At 36.9% G+C, this 27,144-nt stretch overlaps 1 protein-coding gene across 1 annotated transcript in view; it reads right to left on the bottom strand.

The window, feature by feature from the left end:
* Nucleotides 1-26,848, bottom strand: part of SLC4A3 (solute carrier family 4 member 3) — a 47,265-nt gene extending 20,417 nt beyond the window's left edge. Inside the window, exons 1-6 of the mRNA XM_015815186.1 lie at nucleotides 26,591-26,848; nucleotides 21,565-21,717; nucleotides 18,402-18,558; nucleotides 8,304-8,632; nucleotides 7,382-7,539; nucleotides 4,136-4,347 (exon numbers count right to left, since the gene is read on the bottom strand). Of these exons, the coding sequence (XP_015670672.1) occupies nucleotides 4,136-4,347; nucleotides 7,382-7,539; nucleotides 8,304-8,632; nucleotides 18,402-18,558; nucleotides 21,565-21,618 (910 nt within the window). The 5' untranslated portion in view covers nucleotides 21,619-21,717; nucleotides 26,591-26,848. The remainder of the gene's footprint in view (nucleotides 1-4,135; nucleotides 4,348-7,381; nucleotides 7,540-8,303; nucleotides 8,633-18,401; nucleotides 18,559-21,564; nucleotides 21,718-26,590) is intronic.
* Nucleotides 26,849-27,144: the final 296 nt, after the last annotated feature.

Below are 27,144 nucleotides of genomic sequence, written 5' to 3'. Positions count from 1 at the left end.
TAAGAAATTTCTAATAAAGCAGACATCTGGAGAGTGTACCTTCAAGTTATTCACAATATAAAGGGAACTCACTGTACTACACCCACTTTATTATATTCATCAATTTTCCACTTTATCCCTCTTTCGGTTTCTGTAATCTTAGTGCAACATTCCTAATTATGTTACATTACATAACAATGCTGTAGTTCTCCTCACAGCAAACACTTCAACTACTGCTGATTGTTAATCCAATGTAATTTCTCTATTGAACATTACTTACAGGGAAATGGAGAAAAATCTTTGACGAGCCAAAATCATCTAAATTGATGAGCGGATTGCCGTTTAAATATAGGGCTCTTTAGAATCTATATAACTAAGTAGTTTTAGGTCCCTTCTTCTTTGCACCATTTCCATTTATGAATATAAACTGCCAAAGGCATAATCTTACAAGGGCTAGTCTTTTGTTTGGTACCTCATCAAAAGTTAATGTGTTTCATAATGGCAAAAGCAACCTTTGAGTACAAAAGCACTGGCTATAAATGCTTCAATGAACAAAGTATAGGAGAGTTGTTACCTCCAGCATAAAATGAGAATAATGACTACTGATAAAGATGAATTAAATGGGTGGTACAGGCAAAGACAATTCTTAGGAGTTCTATTTTTCACCTTGAAACATTAGAAATCTCAGATGGCTTGCAGCCTACCGATCCACCAATTTGAGCTTGTTGAAAGTTAAATCCCAATCTTTCCCATTTTCTGTTGCATATGATAAAAAACAAACACTATTCATCAGTAATAAAGCACTGAAGCTAATTAGAGCAAGTGCTACAATGTGTTATGTACAATTATACATGACGCTCATCATTTTAATTGGAGATTGCATAGTTGACTGGTAGAATGGAGAAACGAATGAATGGATGAATCTGTGGATGCTGCATATGTGAGGTAATTTCTGTGGATGATGAACAGTGACGTGATTGCAAGTCCTATTATCTACTTTTAGAGTAACATCAATTGTACCCAATTGATATACTGTATGCATTTCACCTATTTTGTGACCTTTTCAAGTCCTAGTACCTCCTTAAAAAGATGGGTAGTACTCATTAGATTAGATTACAGAGATGTAATCTAACATTTTAGTAGTCAAAACTGTTGTGGAATCCATTATATTTCAGGAAGAAGATACAATCATCTTGCTACATAATGTTAATTTGTTCATCAATTTCATATACGTATCTACACCAGTGCAATTTGTTTTTGTGCAGAGATTTTTAACAGGAAAGATACAGGTTATTGTATATTGCTTATATTTTTCAGTTGGGCTAATAGTTGCTTTTGAGACACTGGATTAAATCCTGTTCCAGATTAACTAGTACTCTGTGGGCTGTGTATAACATGCCTCGGATACTTTGTTATATATATTTATGAAGATCAAAATGAAATATTTTAGTTCCTAAAGGGGATGGGGTTTTTTTTTGGACAAATCTAAGTACTCTCCATTCCCATTCTCAGCATATTTAACCAGTTAACATGCTCAATGCTGGTAGCAACGTCTGATGGTCTTTCAACATATGAATGTATGTTTACGAGTAGTTCATCTGATAAGAAAAGCATGTCACAGCTCAGAATGTACAATATCTGTGTGTGGAGTGGGTGGATGAGTGGATGGTGGATGTTGATGGGAAAATAAATTACAGGCATCAAACTGAGGAATAAAGAGTTGCAATTGCTCATGGGTGTGTATGTCTAACACAGGAATGAGGAAATATAGGTTGTAGTTAAATGCCTTCAGGTGCACATTTCCAACATATTTGAACAAGTAGCCTCTAGAACAACAGAGAAATAAACTTTTGGGATAGGATAAAGTTAAGCAAATAAAAAATAACTTTAAATGGGAAAAGAATAATTAAAATAATTAAAATAATTTCTAGTAATAGAAAAAAGAATTTTGAAATATACAATTGTCAGATGGTGATAAGATATATTGCATATAGTGATAAAATATATTCAAAATAAATGACGTTTGTTATATTTTAAATCTGATTATCTAATGGAAAAAAATAAGTCTAAGTGAAGTTGAGAGTAAATATGTAGAAGGATGCACATACGTATACCTGTACATGTGAATCCTAGCACAAATGCAGTACTTACGAATTGGCTCCAGACCAGGACAACCCAAGTGGTTCTGAATAGCCTCCCATAAATCATAGTCTTCGAAGTTGAGAGCAAACTCCTCAAAGTCATCATAATCTAATGAATTATAGGCACATACAGCTATCTCTATTTCTGGTCTGTCTCCTATTCCAGTGTCCTTTACTGTCTCCTTTCCGTTTGGAATGGCCATTGTTACGTTCTTTAGAAGATGAAAAATCTTGAGTACGTCACAAAAAGTAGGATTTAGGCAGGAGATGAGTTCCTCTTCTCTGAATTTTTTCAGATAGCACAGCATCCAGTGCTCAGGAATTTTTGGATAGAATTTGATGAAGAATACTACTACTGACCATCTAGTGAAACAACTAGCACCAAAATGCTGGCTACTTGTTTAGAATCCAAGTGGAAATATATCCTTGCATACTACCAAAGCCAGCAAGGAAATCCAGTATATGATACGCTGCTATGCTGTTTTCCTTTGTGGCCCCCCCTTCACATGCTTTTAGTGTCTCTTTCTACTGAAGCTTGGAAACTAGTCTATTGACATCTTTATGTCCTGAGGCCCCAAACTGCATTTCCATGACGTCCCTTCTATGTTTTTGCACTGAGAGAATGAGAGAACTCAGCTTTGGGGAGGGGCAGGGAAGGTGCAGAACATAGCAGTAAATAGATGACATTTCAGTTCGTTGTAGGATTCGAGACCATGAGAGATACTGCATTTGATACAGATTCCTATTCAAATTTGGCTACTTCCTCCAGAAATTGAAAAACATAATTCTTCAAGAGCAAAAAGGTGAAGATAACTTTAGGTTAAAAAGGAGAAAGCAAAATCGTAAAGTTTCAGCAAGGAAGATTCTAGGTTAGCCTTAACATATGAGAATTGAATACCATTCAGTAAACTATGGATGAGTAGTAGCACAGGATATAGAGAATAAAATTATTGGATTGCAGTATGTCTGGTCAAATTTGGTAAGAAAGATATGTATATTATTTGAGGATTTTCTGTCCAGTAAAGAAAGGCTTAGAGAATCATCTTTAAGTAGAATGATTTATAACATCTTGTAGGATTTATAACATTTTGGAGGATCCTCAATGCTTAAATAATTAAAAAAAATTATTTCATCAGTTTTGCTATCCCTCCCTCCCTCCCTTCCTTCCTACATCACATGTGAGATTGCTAACATAACAAGAAAAATCTCCTGCATATTCCTAAAAAGCACTTTTTAGGCATAACTAATTAAAGCTTCTCAAGTCAAAATATCTTATGAGTTAAAATCATGTATCTACATCTCATTATAGACTCCTGTACATTATAGCTAGCCTAGTACTAAAATAACATTATTTCTTGGAACTGAAAGCATAGTGGTAACATTTGAAAGAAATATATTGCTGACTATGTTTTGAATGAATGTATGGAAGTCAGAATTATATAAATTAACTTCAGGGAGCAAAGTAAATGCTAGAATATAAGGAACTGCTTAGATTTTTTTTTATCTTAATAAAAAGGAAGATCAAAAAAATACAAGTAGAACTTTACAAAATCATAACTTATGTAGAAAGAGAAACTAAATAATAATTATTCTCTATCTACTTTCCTTTCCTGTATATTTTCTTAGAAGTTAAATATCAAATATCCTGAATCTAGAAGAATATTAATGAGTGCAATTTACCTAAATACAGAACAAAAACAAACCAGAATTATTTATGTTGCATGGCCATTAATATAATGGTTATTATATGCTGTTATATTCAAAACCGCAATCTCTTTCAGACTACAAATATACCGAAGTATAGCAAATGAATATCCTGAGCATTAAACATCTACATACATCATTCTGTCATTAGAAATATTACACAATCCAGTTGCTTATTTTTAACGCAGAACAATAGTTACACTGATGTTTTTATGGGCCTCCCAGTGCTGCACTCAAGGTAACTCCCAGCATATAGGCGCTGCAACCATCACCATTACTAGGGACAGAATCAAAGGTCAAAGTTGTCTCACTTTTCATGTCATCAAGGTCAGCAGAAGCCAACATCTGAGCTTCAGCTTCATCAGTGGGGATTCGCTGATATGTGGCATTCTCTATTGCAGTCATGCTGCCAATGCACACTCTCTCCTTCAGATCATAGTTTGACCGCTGCCCACTTGGCACCTGACTCCATGGTCTGCGCTTATCCCATCCCCGACATACATTATCTCTGTATTCAGGAAAGCTGTGGAGGCAAGAAAGAGAACAATGATGGCAGAGAAATAATAACTGAAAGTGAGAACTTGTTCCTAGAAGACAGAATGTAATTCCAGAGTTAGGAAATTTGAACAAGATTAAAGAGTTACTTTGGATTTTCTTTTAACCTGCACTCTCTTAAGTTGCATTTGGAAGGCAACATGCCAATTCCACTTGAAACAAAGCAGGTAGTAAGTGGTGCCAGAAACCAAATTGGATGGTCCAACCCACTTTCTCTTTCTGACAACCTTTTTCTCTTTCCCGCCCACTTTCTCTTTTCAACATCCTCTTTTTTCTTTCTGAAGTAGCAGACTGCGAGGAAAACAATAGATTAGTTCAGTCCATAGGTGTAAACTAAATGTCTGCAATGAACTGCCCCCAGAGATCAGGGTTATCCCTGATCTCCCTTCCTTTCGCCGCGCCCTCAAGACTTGGTTATTCCAGCTTGCAGGACTGGCCTAGGGTAATTTTTAGGGGGGGTTTAATTATATTTTAAATTCGACAAATATTTAAATATTCCTTTTAATCAATTTTAAATTTGTATTGTTTTGTATGTATTTTAAATAGATTGTCAGCCGCCCTGAGTCCTACGGGAGAAGGGCGGGATATAAATCCAAATATAAATAAATAAATAAATAAAATAAAATAAATAAATCAGGTTGAGAACTGTAAAAATCTTAGGTTGTGAATAATCTAAGCTCTGTCCTAAAGAATTTCTCAACTAAGGGACCACTTGCAGGTTTCTTAATGGTTTTATCTGAGGTACAATATTTCCTAACTGAAAAGATAAATCTTCAAAAGCTTTTTCTTCAGTGGATAGATCTTGTTATGACAGCTTTGATGGCTGTAACATCTTTAATGTATCAAGTTCCAACAAAAAAAACCCCAACAAAGCAAAACACCAGAGACATTGCGTTCTCTAATGTAAACTTTATTAAGTAAGATAGAAGGGAAACTAGCTCTGAGGAAATGGCAGGAAGCAGATAATTAAACTCTCTCTGACAGTTCAGGTCACATTGTCCAATATATCTTCCAGTAATTGTTGCGAGAAGAAACTTCAGTTCCAAAATAACTCTTCAACGACTAAGGAACACCTGTGGTTCCCAAGCTCTCCCCACTTCCCACCCTTGTACTGTAGGTAAGCAAGAAGCATTACAGTGGTCCTAAAGGCAGTAGGTTTTGTGGCTTGACATAATGTTCTCTTCTAGAAATTGTACAGGTAGTCTTAGGTTACAACCATGCATTTAGTGACAGTCCCTTAAATGAGGGGGGGCTTCATAATCAATCCTAGGAGTTCTGGCTGCTGCAGTGACCCCACAGCTAGGTGATCGTGATCTGCGGTAGTGTTTGGTGCCCGGCTCATGATTATGACATCACAATGAGCCCCAATCACATGATCATCATTTCCAATGATCCCTGTCAGTTTCCAACAAGCAAAGTCAATGAGAAAACCAACAAAAGATTGCAAGTCCTGTAGTTCTTATCCACAGCTCTCACCTGCTAGCTTTCTTGCCTCTTCCCTTAATGACCCACATAGTCCTGCACAGTGCTTTTTTTGTAAAAAAAAAAAAAAAAAAGTGCCAGAACTCACACATGTTATACAACCCACCTTGCCTACCCTACAAGGTTCCATCCAAAAAAGGTGCCGGAACTCCGTTCTGGGCGTTCTATGACAAAAAAAGCCTTGGTCCTGGAGTTATGACAACCTCCTGTATTGTCAGGATTGTCATTGCTAAGTGATGTAGTCACATGATGTCATTGCTATTGTAATACAAGGACTACCTATATTCCTCACTGTTTAAGTTTGCAAGTAAATATTTGAACCAAAGACTCCCTGAGTATAAATGTAAAGGCCATCTCTAGCAACGCAAGCTTCTAGAGATTTCTCCTACACCAGAATGCAAGTACTTTTTTTTTTTTTTGCAACTGGTGACTACCTGGACAAATCCCTGCGATTCTCTTGGCAAGATTTCAGAAGTGGTTTGCCACTGCCTGTTTCCTAGGCCAAGAGACAGTGACTAGCCCATGACACCCAGCTAGTTTTGTGCCTAAGATTGGACTATAACTCACGATTTCCTTGTTTCTAGCCTAATATTTTAACCATTACACCAAACTGGCTCTCTACACACAAAAGTTACCTTAAAATAATCTCTTCTACCTATAATAAGAAAGCCTAAAGAGCTAAGTGCCTAAATCCCTGAGAAAAACACAAGTTGAAGTTAAATAGCCATGGAGGAGTTTGCTGGAGGCTTGTTTTATAATTTCCCCAGGAGAAGCAACTAACTGTTGGGAAGGAAAGAATGGAATTTAAACACATTTCAGGTGGTACAATTGCATCTTCCAGGACCCCAGAAACAATATAACATAACCCATGCTTCTGGAGGTAGAAGTAATCAGATTTATATTAGGATTGATTTTATTTTGCATGTGCTCAAAGCAAGTTGCCTAGTTTTTCCCCTTCATTTTCTTTTGGATGGATCTATCCATTGTTTCTTTATTTACATCTGGCTTTTTGAGTCCTAATTCTTTTTTTTTTTGAAGCCTAATACTGTAATACATGCTTGTAAGCTGTGTGTCTTAATATACTACAAATACTTTTTAAAACAAATATATTAGTATTAGTTTATGTCATGGAGAGCTGGAATCTGATATCATGCCTTGGAAGGAAGAGACTTTTGCAGATGAACTACTGAGATACCAGAACGTAAGGTACCTTTGCATTTTGTAAATTAATGGAAGGAGGATGCTTTTGGCCTTCTTTCTATTATCCTGGTGCCTGCGCTGCCTACATTACACTATTTCCTTAATAATGAGAAAAATATGCATTCTTCTTTACACATTCTAGAATGGAAGATACATATTAAAATTAAACCTGGATGAGCTTTTTCTGAAATTAAGTTTATCCCATTTATACTCTCAAAGTGAATTCCTGAACCTGAATTGGAAAGGCATGTTACTACTTTGTCCTGTATGTTTCCAATCTATGTGAATTCCAAAACATACAAAAAATCATCCCCTCTTACCTATTAGAAAAAGTAGGGCCTTTTTCTGGCAGCAGGCTAGAGAAACATGGGATTGGGGAGAGATGACTGTGTTTCTCAGCCCCATGAAATGACAAAGTGCGTTGGGTGCCATGAGCTTCCTCCTCTTCTTCTTCAGGCTCCTCCGGTCCAATGGTAAACTGAAAGAAGCAGTGCAAAGGGTTAACATGACACAACATTATTCAGAAAATTAACTTTCCTATTGCTTTGGTTAAAACTGAGAAAAAATAAGGGACAATGAACTTTTAACACCAGGGGGAAAAACGGAGATGATCCCCCCCCCCTTTTTTTTTTTTTGCTTTTTATCAGTCAACAGTTTCATACTAACATTGTGCTATAAATGTCTATGGAGATTCTCAATCATCCAGGTCATGGTTGTTCCAAATGTACTTTTCAAAAGCAATTAGACTTGCTTGGGTTTTTTTTTTCTTTGAAAGCATTTTGCTTCTCATCCAAGCTTTTCAGAACTGAAGAAGCTTCTTGGATGAGAAGGGAAATGTTTTTAAAGAAAAAAAAAAGCAAGAAAGCTCAGTTGCCTTTTGAAAAGCATATTTGGGGCATTGTGCTATAGAGATCCCTACCTTTGACAAATGACACACACACACACGCATACCAAACACAAAATACCCAATCCCTCTTGCACATGGGATTTGGGAACTCGAATTTCAAACTTCTTTCTTGTGCATGAACCTCCAAGCCCCAAACTCCTCTTGCAGTGTGGAATGCCTGCAGTTCAATTCTCACCGGCTCAAGGTTCACTCAGCCTTCCATCCTTCCGAGAAGGACCCAGATTGCTGGGAGGAATATGCTGACTCTGTAAACCACTTACAGAGGGCTGTAAAAGCACTGGGAAGCGGCATATAAATTTAAGTGCTTATTGCTATGGCTATTGGAAGTCTCTCACCTCAACACTTTTTTCAGTCAGTCCTGCTGTTAAAGTGCCCAAAGACCTCTCTTTGGGAGAGGATTCAAGATCAGACTCGGCTGAGATTTCCTTCCCCAGAACCTCTTCCCCTTCAGATTCTGCTTCTTCTTCTTCTTCCTCCTCCTCCTCCTCTTCTTCTTCCTCCTGGATGGTTGGAGTGACGTTGGAGGGAGGCATAGACATTTTCCTTGCCTTTTTCTTCTTTTTCTTTTTCCTATTCGAATGAAGACGTCTCTTCTGGGTCTTCGGGGGTGGAGGCAGGTGGGTTGACAGGGGGTGATGGATGTGGTGGGATGTTTGGCGATGGACTGTGGAAGAGAAACAGTGGAAGGGATTGTATTCTGGAGAGAGAAGAAAAAACTTTCTACAAAGCTTAAAAAAACGAAGAGAAAAATAGAAAAAAGAGATAGGAAATTTATCCATCTAGTTAGAATGTATGTTCTTCTTGTCCCTCCTGGGATTTTAATAGTACCACTAGAAAAACATGTATTGTTTACAATATGCTAGAATAACATGTAATTATTTGTATTGTATTTTTCAGCCAGTAAGACTTAAAGAATTGTTTATAGATTGATTGATCAGTAATAAAAAGACATTTGCTGTTCTCAGATTTGTATAAAAATATATTCTCTTGCAGTATGAATGTACTAACAAATCGACCTGGTTTTAAGCTTTCTGAAATAAGCTTACCAGATCATAATATCACAAAGCTGCACATTGTATTGGATATTTGCCTAAAATCCAAAATTCATCTGGAAGATATTGAAAGATAAAAATGTCCATATTTCTCTTTAATATAATGATTGGGAAAATGGATCTTACAAGTCAATGTGCTATTTGGCAGTGTATCCACAGGGGCAATATAATATATATTTGATGGAAAACAATTTGAACATGAAATCAAATGTTAATTTTTGTTTTGATTTGATATTTGAATCAAATAACTCTTGGAGTTTAGCCTTTCCCATGCCAATAAGTCTTACATGTAAATATAAAGAACTGATAATCTTACTAAGGTAACCTATTAGCTGGAAATAATATAGTTCTATAACAGTGATGGTGAACCTTTTAGAAACTGAGTGCCCAAACTGCAACCCAAAACCCACTTATTTATCACTGGGTGCCAGGTGGGCGTGGCCCACTGGGTGGGCGTGGCTGTGGTGGTCATGGCAGACTGTATGGGTGTGGCCAAGATGGGCGTGGTCACCTCGATGTTGCTCATGGGGAGGGATGCCTGTGGGGACCGGGCAGGGTTGGGGGAGATCCAGGGGGTCTCTGGCAGGTGGGGCAGTGGGCAGGAGGCTCGTCCTGTGGGGTGAGGTGAGGCAGGGCTGGCGAGGCAGGGGCCGGGGCAGCTGCTGCCTGACACCATCGGCCCCCGCAGAGGCCAGCAAGCGCATGGGGGCCAACAGTGTCCATCAGCAGCCACAGCCTGCCAGCCCCTCGACCGGCGCACTCTGGGGCTCTGCAGCCCACCACAAGAATTTCAGAGAAGCTACCTCTAAGCTGGACAGATGGCAAACAGCTGAGGAGGCGCTGCAGTGGGTCGTGCCTGGGAAAAGGAGAGCATGTGAGGCCAGGAGGGATTGGACAAGGGGGAGGGAAACCAGCCGTGCTGGGATGCATCCGGCCATGTGGGACCTCGGCGAGTTAGCGGGCAGCTGGTTGAAGAAAGACGGTTGCCATCTCTGGGGCATGGCAACACAGAGCGGGCTCCGAGTGCCGCCTCTGGCACGTGTACCATAGGTTCGCCACCACTGTTCTATAATCTATAATCTATAATTCCCATTGCATTAGGAAGCTTGTTGCATCTCTCACATATGTCAATCATTAAATACTCCTAAATCTATTTTTCATTTTAAGATTTAAGCCATGTCACTCAAAAAAGCCAACACAGTTCTAGGCTGCATCAAGAGAGAAATAGTATCAAAATCATGGGAAGTGATAGCACCATTCTATACTTTACTAGTAAGGCCACATTGCGAAGACTGTGTCCAGTTCTGGTCACTATGATACAAAAAAGATGCTGAAGCCCTAGAAAGAGTTCAGAGAAGAAAAAAATAGATGATAAGGGGTCTGGAGGTTAAATGATATGATGAACAGCTAAGGGAACTAGGTATGTTTAGCCTAATGAAGAGAAGGCTCAGGGGAGACATGATAGCAATTGGAAGACTGTCATATGGAAGAGAGTGTTGATTTATTCTCCATAACCCCTGAGGGCAAGAAAAGAAGTAGCGGATGAGGCTTATCAAAGGGAGATTCAAACTGAAAATATGGAAGGATTTGCTGATAGTGAGAATAATTAATCAATGGAACAGCTTACTGCTTAGAGTTGTTGATGCTCCATCATGGGAGGTTTTCAAGAAAAGATTGGAACAACCATTTGTCTGACATGATTATAAAGACTCCTGCTTTAGACAGGGGATTGAATTAAATAGAAGACCTCCAAGATCCTTTCCAGCCCTATGATTAGAATTCTATGATAAGTCAAGAGTTTGGGACAGAAAACATGGACAGCTTTACCAGTATATGACTCTAGATGGCAGTCTACACTTTTGCTAAAGCAAAGATGAATACTGTATGTAAAAAACACGGAACAATATTATATAAAGAAACAGATAAAATTGGAGGGGGGAAATAAATAAATCTAGAAACAGCAATAGAGTTTTCTGACAGAATTATTTTGGTGCTATTTAAAAAGTTGCTGTGCAGCTTTTCCATCTTTTTCTTCTTAGCACATAATTATGAACCATGTATAAAAAAGCAGCAGTGGGTAAACAGAGAAGGAGCTGTACCTGTAGGTGAAAGCGTTATCTGAAATCTCTGAAGAATTTCATGAATGAGACAAGAATTTGAAAGTTGTTTGGCATACAAAAAAAATTATAGAGAACATCTCATTGGACATCTTAATTCTACGAGTAGCAGCTAATGTAACTATTAAAATACAGAGGAGGTGAAGTGGCTTGGGCACGGATTCTCACATAGTTTCATCCCACTACCCAAAGGTCTCCCTTCCTAAGCTAGGTAAACTAATAATAAGAAAGGCAGGGGTTCTCACAGCTTATTCTGAGGAATTTCAGCGTAAACGATGGTGGTTTGAAAAGAAATTTTCTACTGGTTTGCTATTGTGGACACATCAATACTTGACAAATATCTGCAGGCATGAGGAACTGAATAATCTTGCTCATCCTGATAAAGGGATGTTCAATTGGACTGGCTCTATTTTTTTTTTAAACCAATGCTCCTCTTATCATTGTGGTTCATTGCCATACTCCCTTGAAAACCAAGGGCACAGATGATCATATCTAGCACATAAGAAGAGATGCTGCCTAGGGAATAATCAGACAAGGACAGCATAGCAGACAGCAAGATAGTGGACAGGACAAGAGGCTCAGAAGGAAACCTCCCTAATTTCTGGGGCAGTAAAGGAGATGGCAGCAGGACAGTACTTTCAGACTTGCAAGGTTCTGTTAATGCAGCTTTACCATAAAGTAGAATAAGCACATCTGGCTGTGATTCCCGTCTGGCCTACTTGGTAAAGCTGACATCAGTCTTGCAAGAAAAGGGTTTCTTCATTTCAAGTACACTGTTAAACATAAACATATAAACATTTTTATATATTGCAAAGGAATGTATACATAACGAAAACCATAGCCAATGTGATTATGAGGGCAGACTGAGAGAATTCGTGAGGGATACGAAAATGGTAAATGTGAATATGGAGTTGACCATTTTTGGTAGTGTTAAGAGTGTAATTTTGGAAAAAATGGAAATGGAAAAATAAAGTGACTGCTGGTAGAAAAAGTCTGATTCTAATGTGGAAAAATACTGAATGGCAGTTCAATATCGCAACAGAAATAATGACTATAAGGAAAGAGGATAGGAAAGCTGTTTGGAGCAAAAACAGGGTAAAAATGCTATGTCAAATCACTGAAATATTATGCTAATGCGAAGTGTACAAAAAGACAGTTGGTATAAGGTGAAGTGAAAAAAGCTGTAGATGAGTAAACATGTAAATAATATGATTGCTGCAAAAGCTACTACTTAATGTAGAGGGACATTTTGATTTAGCAGTTCTTGATATAACAACTTTGGAGGCAAGTGATGAAATGTCTGTGATGATTTATTATTGTACACATAAAAACATTATGCAAATAACATAAACTGCCACAATGAGGTAATTGCATATTTAATGGACATTTGTAGATAACGGAGACATTGCCAATCAATAAACATGTAAAAAGGAGGTTTTAGCCTACAGTGGTACCTTGGTACTCAGTTGCTTTGAAATCCATCGAATTTGGTACTCAACGCATTTTGATGTGAAAATTTTGTCCTGGTACTCATCTTTTGTTTGGTACTCAATGCACAAGCTAGAAGTTATCAGTATTTGCTGCCTTGTGATTCACTTTATTATTCCTTATGGGAAAAATCTGTTTGGTACTCATTGTTTTTGGTACTCATCTTGCCTCCCAGACTCAATTCATGATGAGTACCAAGGTATCACTGTATTTGCAAGGAATGTACTCAAAAGCACCATTGAACAATTAAAATTAAATAAGGCAGAGAAAGTGCACAGTAATTTTTGATGAAAATTATAAAAATATTTTGGAAGTGTATATAGAGAACTAGAATGAATAGAATTTAAAAATTAAAACAATCTCATTATTTGGGAGGAAACTGAAATGCTAGAACAAGTATTTTAGAGATCTGCATTGGAATGCTAATAATACCACAAGGATTGGGACTGAAACAGATGCTGTAAATGTTACAGTCTTTCAGTGTTTCACCCTAAGGAAGCTGTGGCAATGTTGAAACATGTTAAATGTGTAGATCGTATAACTGGAGAAATATTAAATATGGATGTGCCTTACTTATAGAATAGTTGGATGACTATTAAATGTGTATGAAGATTGCATTTGTGTCTTTGGATGGAAGAATGACACTATTGTTCATCTATATACATAGAAAGATATAAGGAATTCATTTATTATGTGGGCCTGGGAAGGTGTTAGATGGAATTCTGACTGAAGGGTATGAAAAAGTGTTAATGAGCAAAATTTGAGAAATGTGACTTTATGCTAGGGACAGGGAATGAAGACCAGATATTTGAACTTCAGTAAGACTCTGAGAAATATATTAATATAAGGAAGAATGTTTAAGTATGTTGTTGCTTTACAGAAAGTATATACTGAACTGGAAAATGTTAATCCAACTCACCTATCATTCTAAGATTAGATCAGCAAAGTCTATTAGGAAGAATGATAAAGTAAACACAAGAATTCCAGTGAGGTTCCATTAAAACTCTAAATAGGCAATTGAGAGCAGTTAGCTCTAAACAGAAAACTCTATATAGGAAATTCAAAGTAGTCAGTTTGTTTTTTGGGAAGTTTTTGAGAAAGAGATGAGGCTGCACCTAGAAACAATTCTGGAGACAGCTGCTAGTGTCCTTATTATGGGAATCAGCTTTCTCAAAATGGAATGCTTAGAGAATGGCTCAATAAATGAGCCAGGAGAATGGAAAGGATGCATAGGTATTTATAGATAAATTTACAAGGAATGCATATGATGGTTTAATTGTGTATATGAATTTATGTGGTCATTTGTAGTTGATGTCTATGGAGATTCTTAATCATCCAGATTCCAGGCCATGGTGCTTCCAGCTGACAAGCTCAGCATCTTACCCACTGAGCCACCAGGCCCCCCTGAGAAAGTATGTTTGATAAAATGCTTATTAAATATGGAAATTCACAATGAAATGATAAGACATGCAAATGAAAAGGTATTAGATAGTACCTGGTCTGCTGTGATAATTGAATGTTAAAAGAAGCAAAAATGGCTTGGTGTAATAGCAAGATTTTGTTCATTTTGCTCAGACAAACTTCTATTTTTCTTTTGATTGGAAGTGAAAGTTGAATGGTTAGTTGAAACATCAGATTAAGCAAAACAGTGGGAACTGAATATTTTAAAAAGGAAGTGCAGTAAAACTAGAAGAGATTGTCAAGAATAAATGAGTGATGAATGTGGACTGAATACTATGGATGAGTAATTTCTACCTAAGTATGTTGAGGTGGTTTGAATGAGGATCAAATTGCAAAACAAATATATGCAGGCAAAGTCAAGAAGTTGAAAGGGGCATAAAGATGAAGAAAATTGTGGTTGGAGGGAGTTGATTAAATCCTCAAAAATAGAGAGAAGTTTAAATGCAATATATATAAAGCAACATGTAGAAATTTCTTCTTCCACTGGCTGGAATAATTGCTATCAAAACAGGGAACAAGGAACAGATGTAGGTGACCAACTTTCACAAAAAAGAGCAGTTTCTACTTCTATTCATAGGAAAACCAGAAAGAAGCTAACAAGTGTCTTGTTGTCCTAATTATTATATGAGTCTCATTTGAAAGCAGGGAACTTACTGGAATTGTATCATTAACCTTTTTTCTAAAAAAAATGCTAATATTAATATGCTATTAATGAGGTATGGAAAATATAGTGAACTGTATTCCGGTAAACTCATTTTCTTATTTCATGACTTTAATTGCTTTGTCTTAGTATTTCTTATTCCTCTTCTGCAGTCTATACAACACTGCTCATGTTAAAAGGAAAAACATGATAATATATATGTGATTATATGAACTTAGATGTTTTGTAGATACATAATCAGTGGATCTCTTAAAATTAAAAAAATACACAGTGGTTTTAATTTATATATCCAAAAACGTGGCCGCATTCTTGGAAAGATTACACACACCATATGTGGGCGTGACTCTTCCACATCCTGCCTTATAAAAGCAGTTGAGGGGTAAGTGGATATGAGTGATGATTGTTGTATCACTGTGGCAATTTTTTTTTATGTCTAAAAAAGTTGGTGGTGAAATTTTTAGTTTAAAAAAGATACACAAACACAATAGCTTTATAAAGATTGTAAAATGTAAAGTGTTAATTTAAATCAGCTTTCAGGAGCTAAGATGTGTATGCCGATTTTTCACCAGTCCTCTACTAATTTTTTCCAAAGACAATGGAAAAATATGTGCTCCCAATTTCTAAGTTCCAAAGGAAAAATAAAGACATATTTTATGATAACAAAGAAGTGTAGTCTTCCATTTACTATTCTTCACTCTTTTCTGCTTACTGAGGTTGTAAATATCTTGTAGGTATTTATTTTAAAAGATGTTGAATTGTCAAGGAACATGAGAAGGATAAAGGAAAGGGTGAAATGATAATAGAAAAAGTAATAAAGTGATTTCTGTGCAAAAAGGTGAGGTAAAAATCAAAACATTATTACCTCAAAAATAAAAAGAAGAAACTATAAAAATAGTGCTCTAAAGTAGAAGAAAATCATAAGGATAGGATAAACAATATCCAAGTAGATTCTGCTCAAACAGGTGAAGTATGACAAGCTTTAGTTAGACTTAAAATATTCAGTTATTTGGAATTCCGCATGGGAGATTGGTGCTTTCCTTTCTGTTTTGTCCTTTCCCAAACACATTTCTTTTTTTAAATCCAGAGTTGATTATCTGGTTCTAAATGAAAACTCTTATTAAAAGTTTCCTTGTGTGTAAGACTACAGAACTACATATCTATAACTTGAGTTCACAGGATCTTTCCAAGGTTAAGTATTGTATTTCTGGGCTTTGACTAGGAAGATCCAAGTACTTTCTCTTCTATTATTTCTGGAGTTCGACTTAAAAAAAGCTCCTGGCAGAAAGCTAAAAAAATTCCCATTTGAGCTGATTTAGATGTGTCAGAAGATTCAGTTTGTTTAGTGGCAGACTACTGAAATTATTTCTGGAAACTCCCTGGAAGAGGAAGAATTATGCACACACCTTGAGGAGCTCCTGGGGGAAAGGCAGAATATAATTTTTTTTTAAAGAAGTCTCTTTAGGGATTCAAGTCTTGAAATTATTGCCATTCCTAATATATCACAATCATCTTGAAGAGATTAAAAAAAATCAGTCAAAAATGAATGCAAAAGAAGTCTGTCACTGTTCAGTAACTGCTATTCCTTCTAATTTCTTTAGCAAAAGGCTCAGATATAATTCAGAAATCATAAAAGCTTGCTCATCAGATTTCAAGGACACATTGTGCAGCTTAGTAACAATGAATGTATCCCATCAGCTCTAGAACCTGCAGGTAAAATGCAGGTAACATGATAGCATGGATAAGGGCTATAATTGTTTTTACTAATAAAAATCATAGGTAAATTTTTCATTTGGAAATATAGAGTTTTGACATGCAATAATCAGCATTATAATATTAGTAAAATAACTGTGTAATGTTGCTGACATTCAAAATCATTTAACTGGAAGGAAGATAAAAGCACAGTAAGTGCAACAATGTGACAATGTACAGAACTATGTATTGCTTCCCTATCTGATGCTTCCAGACTTTCCAGTCATCCCATTAGCATAATCCTTTGCAGGATAAGCAATCTGGACAGTACCAAATTAAAGTAAGTTGGACACATCACAAAGAACGATTTGGCTAATTAAGTAAGGATGATTTTGATAGGATAAATACATGTCAATCTCTCATGAATATATGTTTTTAAAACCATTTTTCCGTATATATATTAGCAATCATTTGTGCTTGGAATTAAGGTTAATTCCAGATGGCAAGTTAAACTGTTCCTGCATGGCAGCTTAACCTGCTGTTGCTAAGGTTGACCATTCTGAATTGAAGTGGTTTGGCAATGAAACCACATTAACACTCAGTCCAAATGATAGCCATTGCATATCCTGACTGATCATTTTTTTCCTTCCTGCCTTACTATCCATGCAGGGAAGACAAGATTTGTTGACTGGCCTCTGCCTGGACATGGCATTTCCCAGTTCCTACCTTTTCCTTTTAGGAATTGTTCCCTCACTATTGGTCTTTTTCTTTATTTTCAGATATTTGCACATATGAATGCTTTCACTTCCTCTTTGCAGGTCTTTTTTTTCTTGACATTTTTTTAAATTCTGCCATTACTGCTTTAATACTGTAAAAATTAAAACAAAGTGACTATTTCCTGATTCTGATGATCCATGGTAAGTCCATGGGAACACTGTAGTAAGGAAGAAATTCTGGTTCAGCTTTAGAGAAACAAAAGTAGAAATCAATAGTTTCATTCCAATATATCCATGTTGCAAGATTTAGGAGAGAAAAAAAGATCTTTGTGTTAAATAGTTTAAATAATTGCAAGGTTTGTTCTAATCAAACTGTGTGAGATTCAGGTTGATGGAGATTACACAACTAAATGCTAGCCTTCAATAGATCCGGAGTTCTGTATGCATTAGCAGCCTACGCATATGCCTATGTCTGTGGCAATAAGATAAACAGGATGGAAATGAAAACAGATCTTCCATTTTTCTAGCACTAACATTTGTAGGAACAAATGTGTTTCATATTGATGTTTTTTTACATAATTGATTATCTTAAACTAATTTAAAATCAACCTTGGGATCAGAATAAAGCTAAACATAATGTAAAAAATCCCCTCAAACTCATAGTATTTTTCAGCTTTTATGGGCACTCTAGTTGTTCCAAGGTCATGTCTCCTATAAATATAAATATAGGTATGCTTCTCTGTCTCTCAGTAAGACAAAAAAAAAAAAGGCAATTGTGAGACAGGAAGGTCTAAAATGCAGACCAAAGTCCACAAAAAATGTTTTGTACCATTATTGTTTAATAAAATATAATAGTATTTTAAATGCCAAATGAAACTTGTATTCTAAAACCCTTCTTTTCTTGTAATCAGATTTCATTGCCAATATTTAGGATTTTTCACATAACTAAAACGTGTATACATCTGCGTCAGCATCAAAGTTCTACATTCTCAGATTCTTAACACCAGCTTTTTCTATTTTCAAAGTTTAACATTTGTTTAAATGTTAAATGTTTTAGTTTTAGTCAGGTTGGGTATGCTACATTCCATTATACATTATTTAGAAAAATATAGCAATCTGCAGTGGGGTGACCTAATTACTATTTATTAATTATAGCATATAAGATGCATTTGGGCAAAAGCCTTCACATTACTAAATACTGTTCCTACCTGAAGACTTAAGGTAGGACCAGCTTACATGATTTACCTACATTCAAAGTCGGTCTCAGAGTAGTTGCGGCCTTGCTTTTCCTGGTCTCGTAATGCAGACTTGCTGATCAGGTCTCCAAACCGTTCAACACCCAAGGTCTTGTCCAACTCCTCCTCATCCTCCGTGCCAGGAAAGGCTGCCTCATCATCCCCACCATCCTGCACATTAGTCAACAATATCATCAGCAAAACAAAGAAATATCTCAATACAATCCCTTATTCCAGGGAGGCATCGAAAGCACAGATGCCTCTTTGCCTGCTTTTCCCAAATAGCACCCTCAGTCATATTTCCCCACTGTACAGCCTCAAAACAGTAGAACTGGGAGGACAATGAGGGATCGTTGATCCCAACCCCAATTTCAAACTTGAACCCTTTATTTGACTGTTCTAACCTGGTTTTCCTTCATCCCCAGATTAGGAATCTATCACAGCTGGATGCTAGGATGTCTGTCCAAATATCCAAATACTGTAAAAGCAAGTAGACTGTGCCTGGGTTTATCAGTTCCAGACCTTCCTTCAACATGCACATTCTCCACTCTCTTCAGGATGAGTAGAAGTAAATCTGATATTTAAACTGTCAAGTTCCTTCCCATCCCCCTCCCATTCCAGAGGGAGACCCCGGGATTTTCCACCTCATCAGGGAACCAGGCTGGGATAGCACAAGTCAAGGACAGGTGGTTTGATCCTGGAATATACAACTAGAAGCAGAATATATACAATGTAGTTCACTGTACTCCACATTACATTAATTGGGGGCATCCCAGTGGCTTCCTACAAGTCCTTCTAAGGCCCGAGGTGTTTTTCTCCATCTTCTCCGATTCCTTTCCAAGTCTTTGCCACTGGGCAGCAGCTTATCTTCTGCTCAACCCCAAATTCTCCCTCTTTGTAGTTATTTCTATAATTTCCTCACACCCCTGGCCCCAAGGGTATAAACTGAAAAGAGGACAGGAAGTAACAATCATGAAAGTTTAATCCTGGGAACTCTCTCAGTTTGGGCTCTTTCAGATCTTTAGCTCCAGCCACTGGTAAAAAAACATTCCTGTCAATTTAGCCTGAAATGCTGGTGCCAAGCTGTTGTGGACTCTTCGGTTACTATGGAAACACAGTAGGCCCTGCGATGGCAGATCTTTGCTGAATCAGAGAAAGCAAAACAGGTCTTAGCTAGAAACATTTAGCTTTAGGGAAAGACCTTCATAGCCCTTCTGTTGCCCGGCCAGGTGAGTTTCTGCATCATTGCCACAAAGGCAAGGCAATTGCAGCAAGTTTTAATTAGAGATAATTTCCATGGATGAAGCTGGATTAATTTCTTGCCATAAAAGTAAACATAGAATTCTGTAACATTTCAAAGAGTAACACTTGTATTATGGCATATTTTTTGGTGACATCTAACGAACTGGAGCATTATTTGTGAAAGCTTATTAAATGCTGTTATAGATTTGTTTGTGTTTACTATACCAGGAATTCTCTGTTAATTTAAATTAAATTCTAGGTTCAGCTTGGAATACATTTCTAGTGACAAAACTAATTTCTATTATGTATAAATGATGATAGGATATAAAGGATATTTTAGAGCATACTGAGTAGGTATACCCTAGAAATAACATGATTGTAGGTAAGGACATACAGATTTCAACCCCTCGACCCATTATTTTAGACATTCAACACTGCTCTGTAATAGTATATCTGATGGCTTTTGAAGCAGCCTATCAGTAAATAGTCAATTTGCTTTTGGTGTACGCCGCAGGGCTGATACAGCATCAAATTTCTTTTTTATGGAAAATTACAGAGAGCCCATAGAGCTAGAGATTCCAAATGTCATAAATTATATCTTTATGTTTCATTTAGAGGACTTCATATGGGGACTAAAAGTGAAGCAAAGGTCAGTTATTTCTTACAGAAGTATGTTTTTCAAATTCAAAATTTCTTTATCAAAAATATGTAAGATCCAGTCTTGAACTATATATCACAAAATACATTCCATTACCTGTTCACTTGGAATTTTGTAAGCATAACAAGAGGATAACATAGTTGCAGATTGACCTACCTTTCCAAATAGTTAGCTGTTATTGACTTGAATTAAATTGTAGATTATTGCCATATTAGTAACATATCAACATTATATAGCATGATAACCACTTTCTCCCAACTGCTTTGTACGTATTTTATTATAAAACAATAGTTAGGAGACAGTATAGAATTTTATACAATGCAGCTAATTATATGAAATTGTCTGTTCACAGAAATTAACCTTTCTAGTTTATGAAATGCCACAAAAAGTACAGGAATGTAAATTTAGAAAAAGCAAGTGTCCTCCTCTTTCCTGCAGCTATCTGTAGTGTCTGAAAGCCTGAGGTCAAGCATACTTCCTAAACAATGTAGAATGAGAAGAATGACCGAAAGCCAGACTGATGTCCACTCTATTAGACTACTATTAGATTTATATTTCATAATTCCTTAATATACTCAAAGTGGAATACATATCACTCTGTCCCCAGTTTTATCTTTTCCATAACTCTACCATATAAATTGGGCTGAGAGACAGCAACTGGCCCAAAGTTATCTAGTGAACTTTTTTTTATTGTGAACCTAGATTTCCACTACCCTAACTGCATCTTAACAATTGCACATTTCTCTCCCCTAAACCTCCTCATCATGCTGTTTAAGGAGTCCTCCACTCTTTAAGGAAGACTTTTGGGGAATGCAGATGATTGCAGGATATGAAGATGATTAAACCCTTTTGCTGTTTACTGCCAATATCTCTCTTCTGAATATGAAAAAGACAAAATGTTGGTACTGACTACCAGAAAGTAAATTTTTAATCTGTTGCAAAAAACATCAATTTAAAGTCTTATGGCACTTTAAAGACTCAAAAAACTCTGCAACTAAGCTAATGACTTAAGAAATCTGTTTAGGCTTTAAAATGCCACAATAATTTCTCAAGACTTCCAAATCTTTAAAATGCCATAAGACAGAAAAAACATTGAGTGGTATTTTTTAATTATGGGAGCAATGAACTAGTAGTCTAATGTAGTACTTGGACTGGGAAGAATATGAATGATTCTAGCTTGCATTTCAACAACTTTTCTTAATTTCCAGTTTCCATATCTTTCCATTTTTGCAACCCTTGAAAATCAACCATTAAGGCATTTTTTAAAAAAAAATTACCTGCTGTACATTAGTGAAGATGCCTCCCAAAGAAGTGGTATCCCCAGCTGCCATCTTGGTTTACAATCTATGGGCCGTCATGCAATGTTTGGGCAAGTATCAACCCTTCTCTTTCATTAACAGGCATCCAATAAGTCTGAGGCGTGGCATAACCTGTGGAGAAAGGACATAAAACCTTGGCAAGGGGATCAGAGAAATGGCAGGAAACTGTAGCTACAACTGTGAGGATTAAGAGCTAATGGAAAATAAGAGCCACTATTCAAAATCATGCGACATCCTTATGCATGACACCGAGTTCTAAATTAATTATAAGCACTCAGAAAAGAAACCTGGATATTGCTCCACAGTTCAGCAACTTACTTGGTTCAGATTGCATACAGGTTAAGTATTATGATGTACAAGGAATGCCTAGCACAACAATAATTTAATAATTCAGAAAGTCATGTGCCATCATAGTCACCAGCTTCATGAAGTAATGAGGGGAATGGGAGTGAATGTCCATTGAAAGATCCTGAGAGTTAACTGAATAGATTGAGGAGTGAAACAAAGTGAGATCCCACAACAGATGTTTGCAAAGAATAAACAAAGAACAAATAATACAAGAGTTAAATGGCAGCCATTTATAGTTAATCAGAGGCACAGTTGAGTAATCTCTCTATTTGTGTAATCCTTATGTAGCCATTGGGTCTCACAAAGTTTCTGAATACCATCTTGGGATTTTCCGATCATTCTTTAAAATAATTGGACAGTACACAGAACTGCTCTCTTTATCTTTGATTTAAAAAGGACTTGTGAAAGTATTTTTTTCCTTTCCCGCTGGGCTGATTTAATTTTTAAACGATCTGTTTCAAGAGCAGTTGCTGATCAATGTTTATTTTATATATCCAAAGGCTGATTGGATAAGGCCAATTAATAACTTCAGAGAGTTTTCTCTAGAAGAACCAGAATCTATTAGTTTCTTTAGAACAAATCGCAACTGGACCACAGCAATGGAATTGTTTGTTGCAAATGGGGACATTAAACTGATTGTAAAGATTTTCTAAATTAAACAAATCACAGTGTCAAATAAATTTAATTATATATATGTTTTGCATTTTTAAATTGCTGACGTGAACCAGAAATAATTTAGAGTTCCTAAAAAGGCCATGCAATCAGCTCATTTAAAAGCGAGACTTTATTATATAGCAAACGTTTAAAAACATACATATGCAAGTCCTGGACTGCATGAAGAATCTTATGAAATGCTTAAATTAAGACAGTAATTGCTTTCCTGGGCAAGAAAAACTGCCCTTGGGCAGTAATAAATATTGTCTAGAAGACCGATACTATTTTATTATAATGCTCTAAAAGGTAAAAATTCTTGAATGGAGCTCAGTTCCTGATGATCACACAGACACAACCATGCAGCTAGTTCTAGGCAGCTTTCTATATGAGTTTACAATAGCTAACTTTAATGTTTAAAAATGCATTCTATTTTTAGTTTTATTTACTTATAAAACTTCCAAATAAGGTTTGTAGTAAGTGTAGCCTGCTGGTGATAAATATTTCCAACTAAATAGTACTAAAAGAAGCTTCGTAAACTTTAGAGAGATTGCTACAGGGATGTCATTTATAGACCTTGCATATCTAATAATGATGCTACTAATGGTTAGCACCCCAGTTCTGAAATATCCTCCTCCACGGGATCCAAGTCATACAGATATTATAATCTTTCAAGGGCTACATCAAGACTTACTTGTTCTGGCATTTTAGAAGAATATATTAATAGCCATCCAAGGGAGGGCAGTTTAGAACCAAGCTAAAGATTTTTATTTATTTATTTATTACATTTCTACCATCATATTCCAACAGGACTTTCAGTGCTTTTACAGGAATACATAAAACTACTGCAATGTCCATGTTCCATTTTAAAAAAGAAAGTTTAAAAATATAAAAGAACCAAACTCCCCTCCCCCAAAAAACAGGTGTCCCAAATGTCCTCTGGAAGAGCTGTTTTCAGCTGTTTCTGCAAGGTAGCTAATGTCAGATTATTCTAAGATTAGTTTTAGATTAATCTAAGCTTTAGTGGAAGGCCATTCTAGAGAACTGACGCTACTACAGAAAAGCAGCGTCTTCAAGCCTGCCAAACATCCCAAATCTGAGAAGTTACCAGCTGTTTTTTTCCAGCAAGAATGAATTTCTCCAGCCAATTCTAGTTTGTGAATGCACCCTGAAAGCATAAATTAAGCATTGGTCTTCTGTCCACTTATATTATTTTGAATAATAATGTTCAAAGTACAACTCTAGAGCTTTTTTTTTTACATACGGTAGTACCACTCATCTAGTCAAAAGTAAACACATCCCCAACATCTGCTTATAATCTCATTTGCTGCTGCTAATGTTATCTCTCATGTGCTGAGATGGGTCAAATTAGAGATCTCCGTCAGTTTAACACCAACATTCCTCATAAGAGTAGGAAATCATGTACTGTACTGTGCAGGCACTGCAAAAGTTCTAATATTTTAAAATATGAAGTTTTGCTATTATGCAGATTTAGTTCTATAAAGTTTGCTAGTTGATTCTGAATGACAATAGGTCTCTAGAAACTCAGGCAAATCTTCCTTTGCTTAAAATTCTGAAGATACTATGCAACAACACTATCCTGTTTCCTTTCCATTTCGATGTCCACATTCACTGCTCCCTAAAGTGCAGCAAGCAATGCTAAAACCTAAGGCTTTTACAACTGCATAGCAGAGAAAGAAAAAAAACCATATAATGATAGGAAAGAAAAATAAAATGTGCTCTCTTTTTATTTTTGGAAGTTTTTATCGCATACATTTGGAGACTTCCTAAGCTATAAATCTAATAACATAGATTTATCCTACTTGAGTACATAGGCCCCAAATCATTCGCAGACTTCTTCATTGGCATCCACAAGCCATCCTAAAACATTTTTTGTAAAGCACACATTTGAAAAAAAAAGACATATTTGAAGCTCAAAAAAATTCAAGCTCAAAAAAAGCAAAGACGAGAATAGTGAAGTCTGATGGAGCACATTATAGAGAATTGGAATTTGTGGAAATATGATGAAGATGGGTGTCAATAGGATTAGGAGGCAAAGATCGGTAACCAGTATATTATTCATCATGCTCACAATCTAAGGTTCATATAGTAACTGTTCTAAATGGCAGCAATTTAATCATTGGAATTTCCTCCATGATGGATATGTGGAACTGCAGGTATTCAGAGGATAGATTGAAAGAACCTAAGAAGAGTATCACTAACAATAGTACATAGATCTCTGGAAATTACATCCTAGATTCATCAGTCCTGAGATAACGGCCTAGCCTTAGAGCATAAAAATCAGGACAGGGACAGCTATGAGATCAGGAGGCAAAAGGGTTCTGTGAGAAGCAGGCACCATAAGCTGTGTTTTTATTAACAAAATGAAGATTTTTAGATGGTGACTGGGGAGTTCTTTTTAAAATAGGATTTCATCTCTTTTTCCTGGAAGAACTCCTGTGTCTTGATAAGCAGAAATTGAGGAAATGATGCTTAGAAATATAGGTGCTATCCTATTGGGGAAAGGGGGAGGCAGTTAAGTTAATACTATCAACATTGACCAATACAGTCCTGCAAGGTTTCAGGCACGGGTTTTTCTAGCCCAACCAGGAGATGTCAGGAATTTAAGGTACAGTCTTAAGAAACACTTAGGAGTTTCTGATGTGTGTACTTCTACTACATAATTGATTTGACAATTAATAAATGTGCTAATTAATTATCATTATGTACAGTATTCGGACACTTCTAAAGGTTGCTGTTACTGATGTGCCATTATTGTAACTTATAGATTTATTTATAGAATAAGAATATAGAATAACTACTGATTCTTAAGGCATTATTAGTCTTGCCATTCTCTCATATGAATTGATATTTTTATTGATTATCCAGACTCTTATTTGTTTATCAGACCATTTTGGACATATTTTTATTTTGTACTTATCCACTGCTCAACATAATAGGAACACTGTTGATAATTTTGGCTTTTCCGATCAATTGCAATGAGCAAGGAAAAGCAATAGAAGGAAGAGGACAGATTTGATTAGAGACAGACGTCACTTGCAAATTATAGGTTGTTGGTGCCAAAAGGAAAAAAGGAGAGGGACTGAATGTGCAACATGACAAAATTGCTCAAAATCTCACATTGTGTATATCTAGAAGTTGAGAACTGACCCCAATGTGAAATAGATGAAGACGTACAACATTCACAGAGGCACAAGAGAGATAATTTTTATGTGTGGTTTACTATAGTAATAGGAATTGCCTTCTGTGAGCAGTACCAGAGCTCACACCCACCTCACAGCCACACCCTTTGAAATGGAAGCACTGGGCACTAAATCTGAATAAGCAGAATGGAAAATACAAATGTACCTCTTCAAAGACAGTCTATTCTTTGTTACTACATTTTCTGTCACTGAGCCCTGCCATTGAAAATGGTTCCCAGAGCTGAGTCCTACCTCAGATAAAATCCTTATGAGCAATAACGAGATGGTGATTGCTTGTCTCTAAGGTTTGCACCGGTTCTCGTGAGGGGACTGCAGACTTAACGAGCAGGATGTTACTTGCACTTCCTTTGGCATGCCAAATGTACTGGATCATATGCTGCCGAGAGGTGGGAGTGTACATACACTTGCTCTCGCACACATGTGTGCCTCAGCCCCCCCTTTTCTCTCTCTTGCATTTCCTAAACAATTGCATGGCATACTTAAATCCTGCCATCTACTAGCCTGGCAGATGCTTGGAATATCTTTTCTTGCCCAAAATAATTTTTACGCTCTGATGATTGGAGGCTAAAAACTCTTGTACAACAAGGCAGAGACGAGAGGAAAAGGATTTCTAAATGGATCCTATCATGGAAACCTGGGCTCTGTTCCGTGGGGGAAATCTCTGCCTTGCACCTGGTAATATCAGGGTAATGGAGATGCTGGATTAGAATGGGAGGGAGGCAGGAATGGGGGTGGGGAGGAAAAGAGGTGATACACAGTACCTTGCAGCTGCTGAGAAGGAGAGCGGCTTGCCTCCAGCCAGGGATCCACAAAATGCACACTGCTGCAACTGCCTTTTTCTTGCCCTCCTTCCTCCTGCTGAAGATCGCTCAACATGTGTCCATTTCCCTGCTCAGGTAGGGTGGCAGGCTGTGCTAAGACACCTCCTCCTCTTCAGTGCAGCAGCTTTCCGTTTCTACTGCAGGCAGCCATCCACTGCTACTGGCTCTGCTTAGAGACGAGCTGCACATTGGCTGCTCCTCTCCTTTATTTGAAATTCTGTGTGGTAGTGAGCTGCAAGGCTATGAGTCACTAGCTGTTTTTTTTTTTTTGCAGAAGCAGACAGCAGCTGAGCAAGTGGCTATTCTAGCGAGGGAAGTTGGAGGGAGGGTCAAAAGTAGCTTTTCTGATACAGTGACATTGGCATCACTGTGCCTAATTAGCATAGTACTAGGTTGACCCGATGCACTTTACGTACACTCATTTATACTTACATGCATTCTTGCAGTTCCACACAGCTATGTGTGCATTGTTTTTCACTGTACAGTATTTATAT

The sequence above is a fragment of the Protobothrops mucrosquamatus genome, unplaced genomic scaffold (assembly GCF_001527695.2).
Source record: "Protobothrops mucrosquamatus isolate PMUCROS unplaced genomic scaffold, P.Mucros_1.0 scaffold324, whole genome shotgun sequence".
In the NCBI taxonomy this organism is placed as follows: domain Eukaryota; kingdom Metazoa; phylum Chordata; class Lepidosauria; order Squamata; family Viperidae; genus Protobothrops; species Protobothrops mucrosquamatus.
Note: the sequence above shows the minus strand (reverse complement) of the source record. Positions and strands in the feature narration are given on the sequence as shown.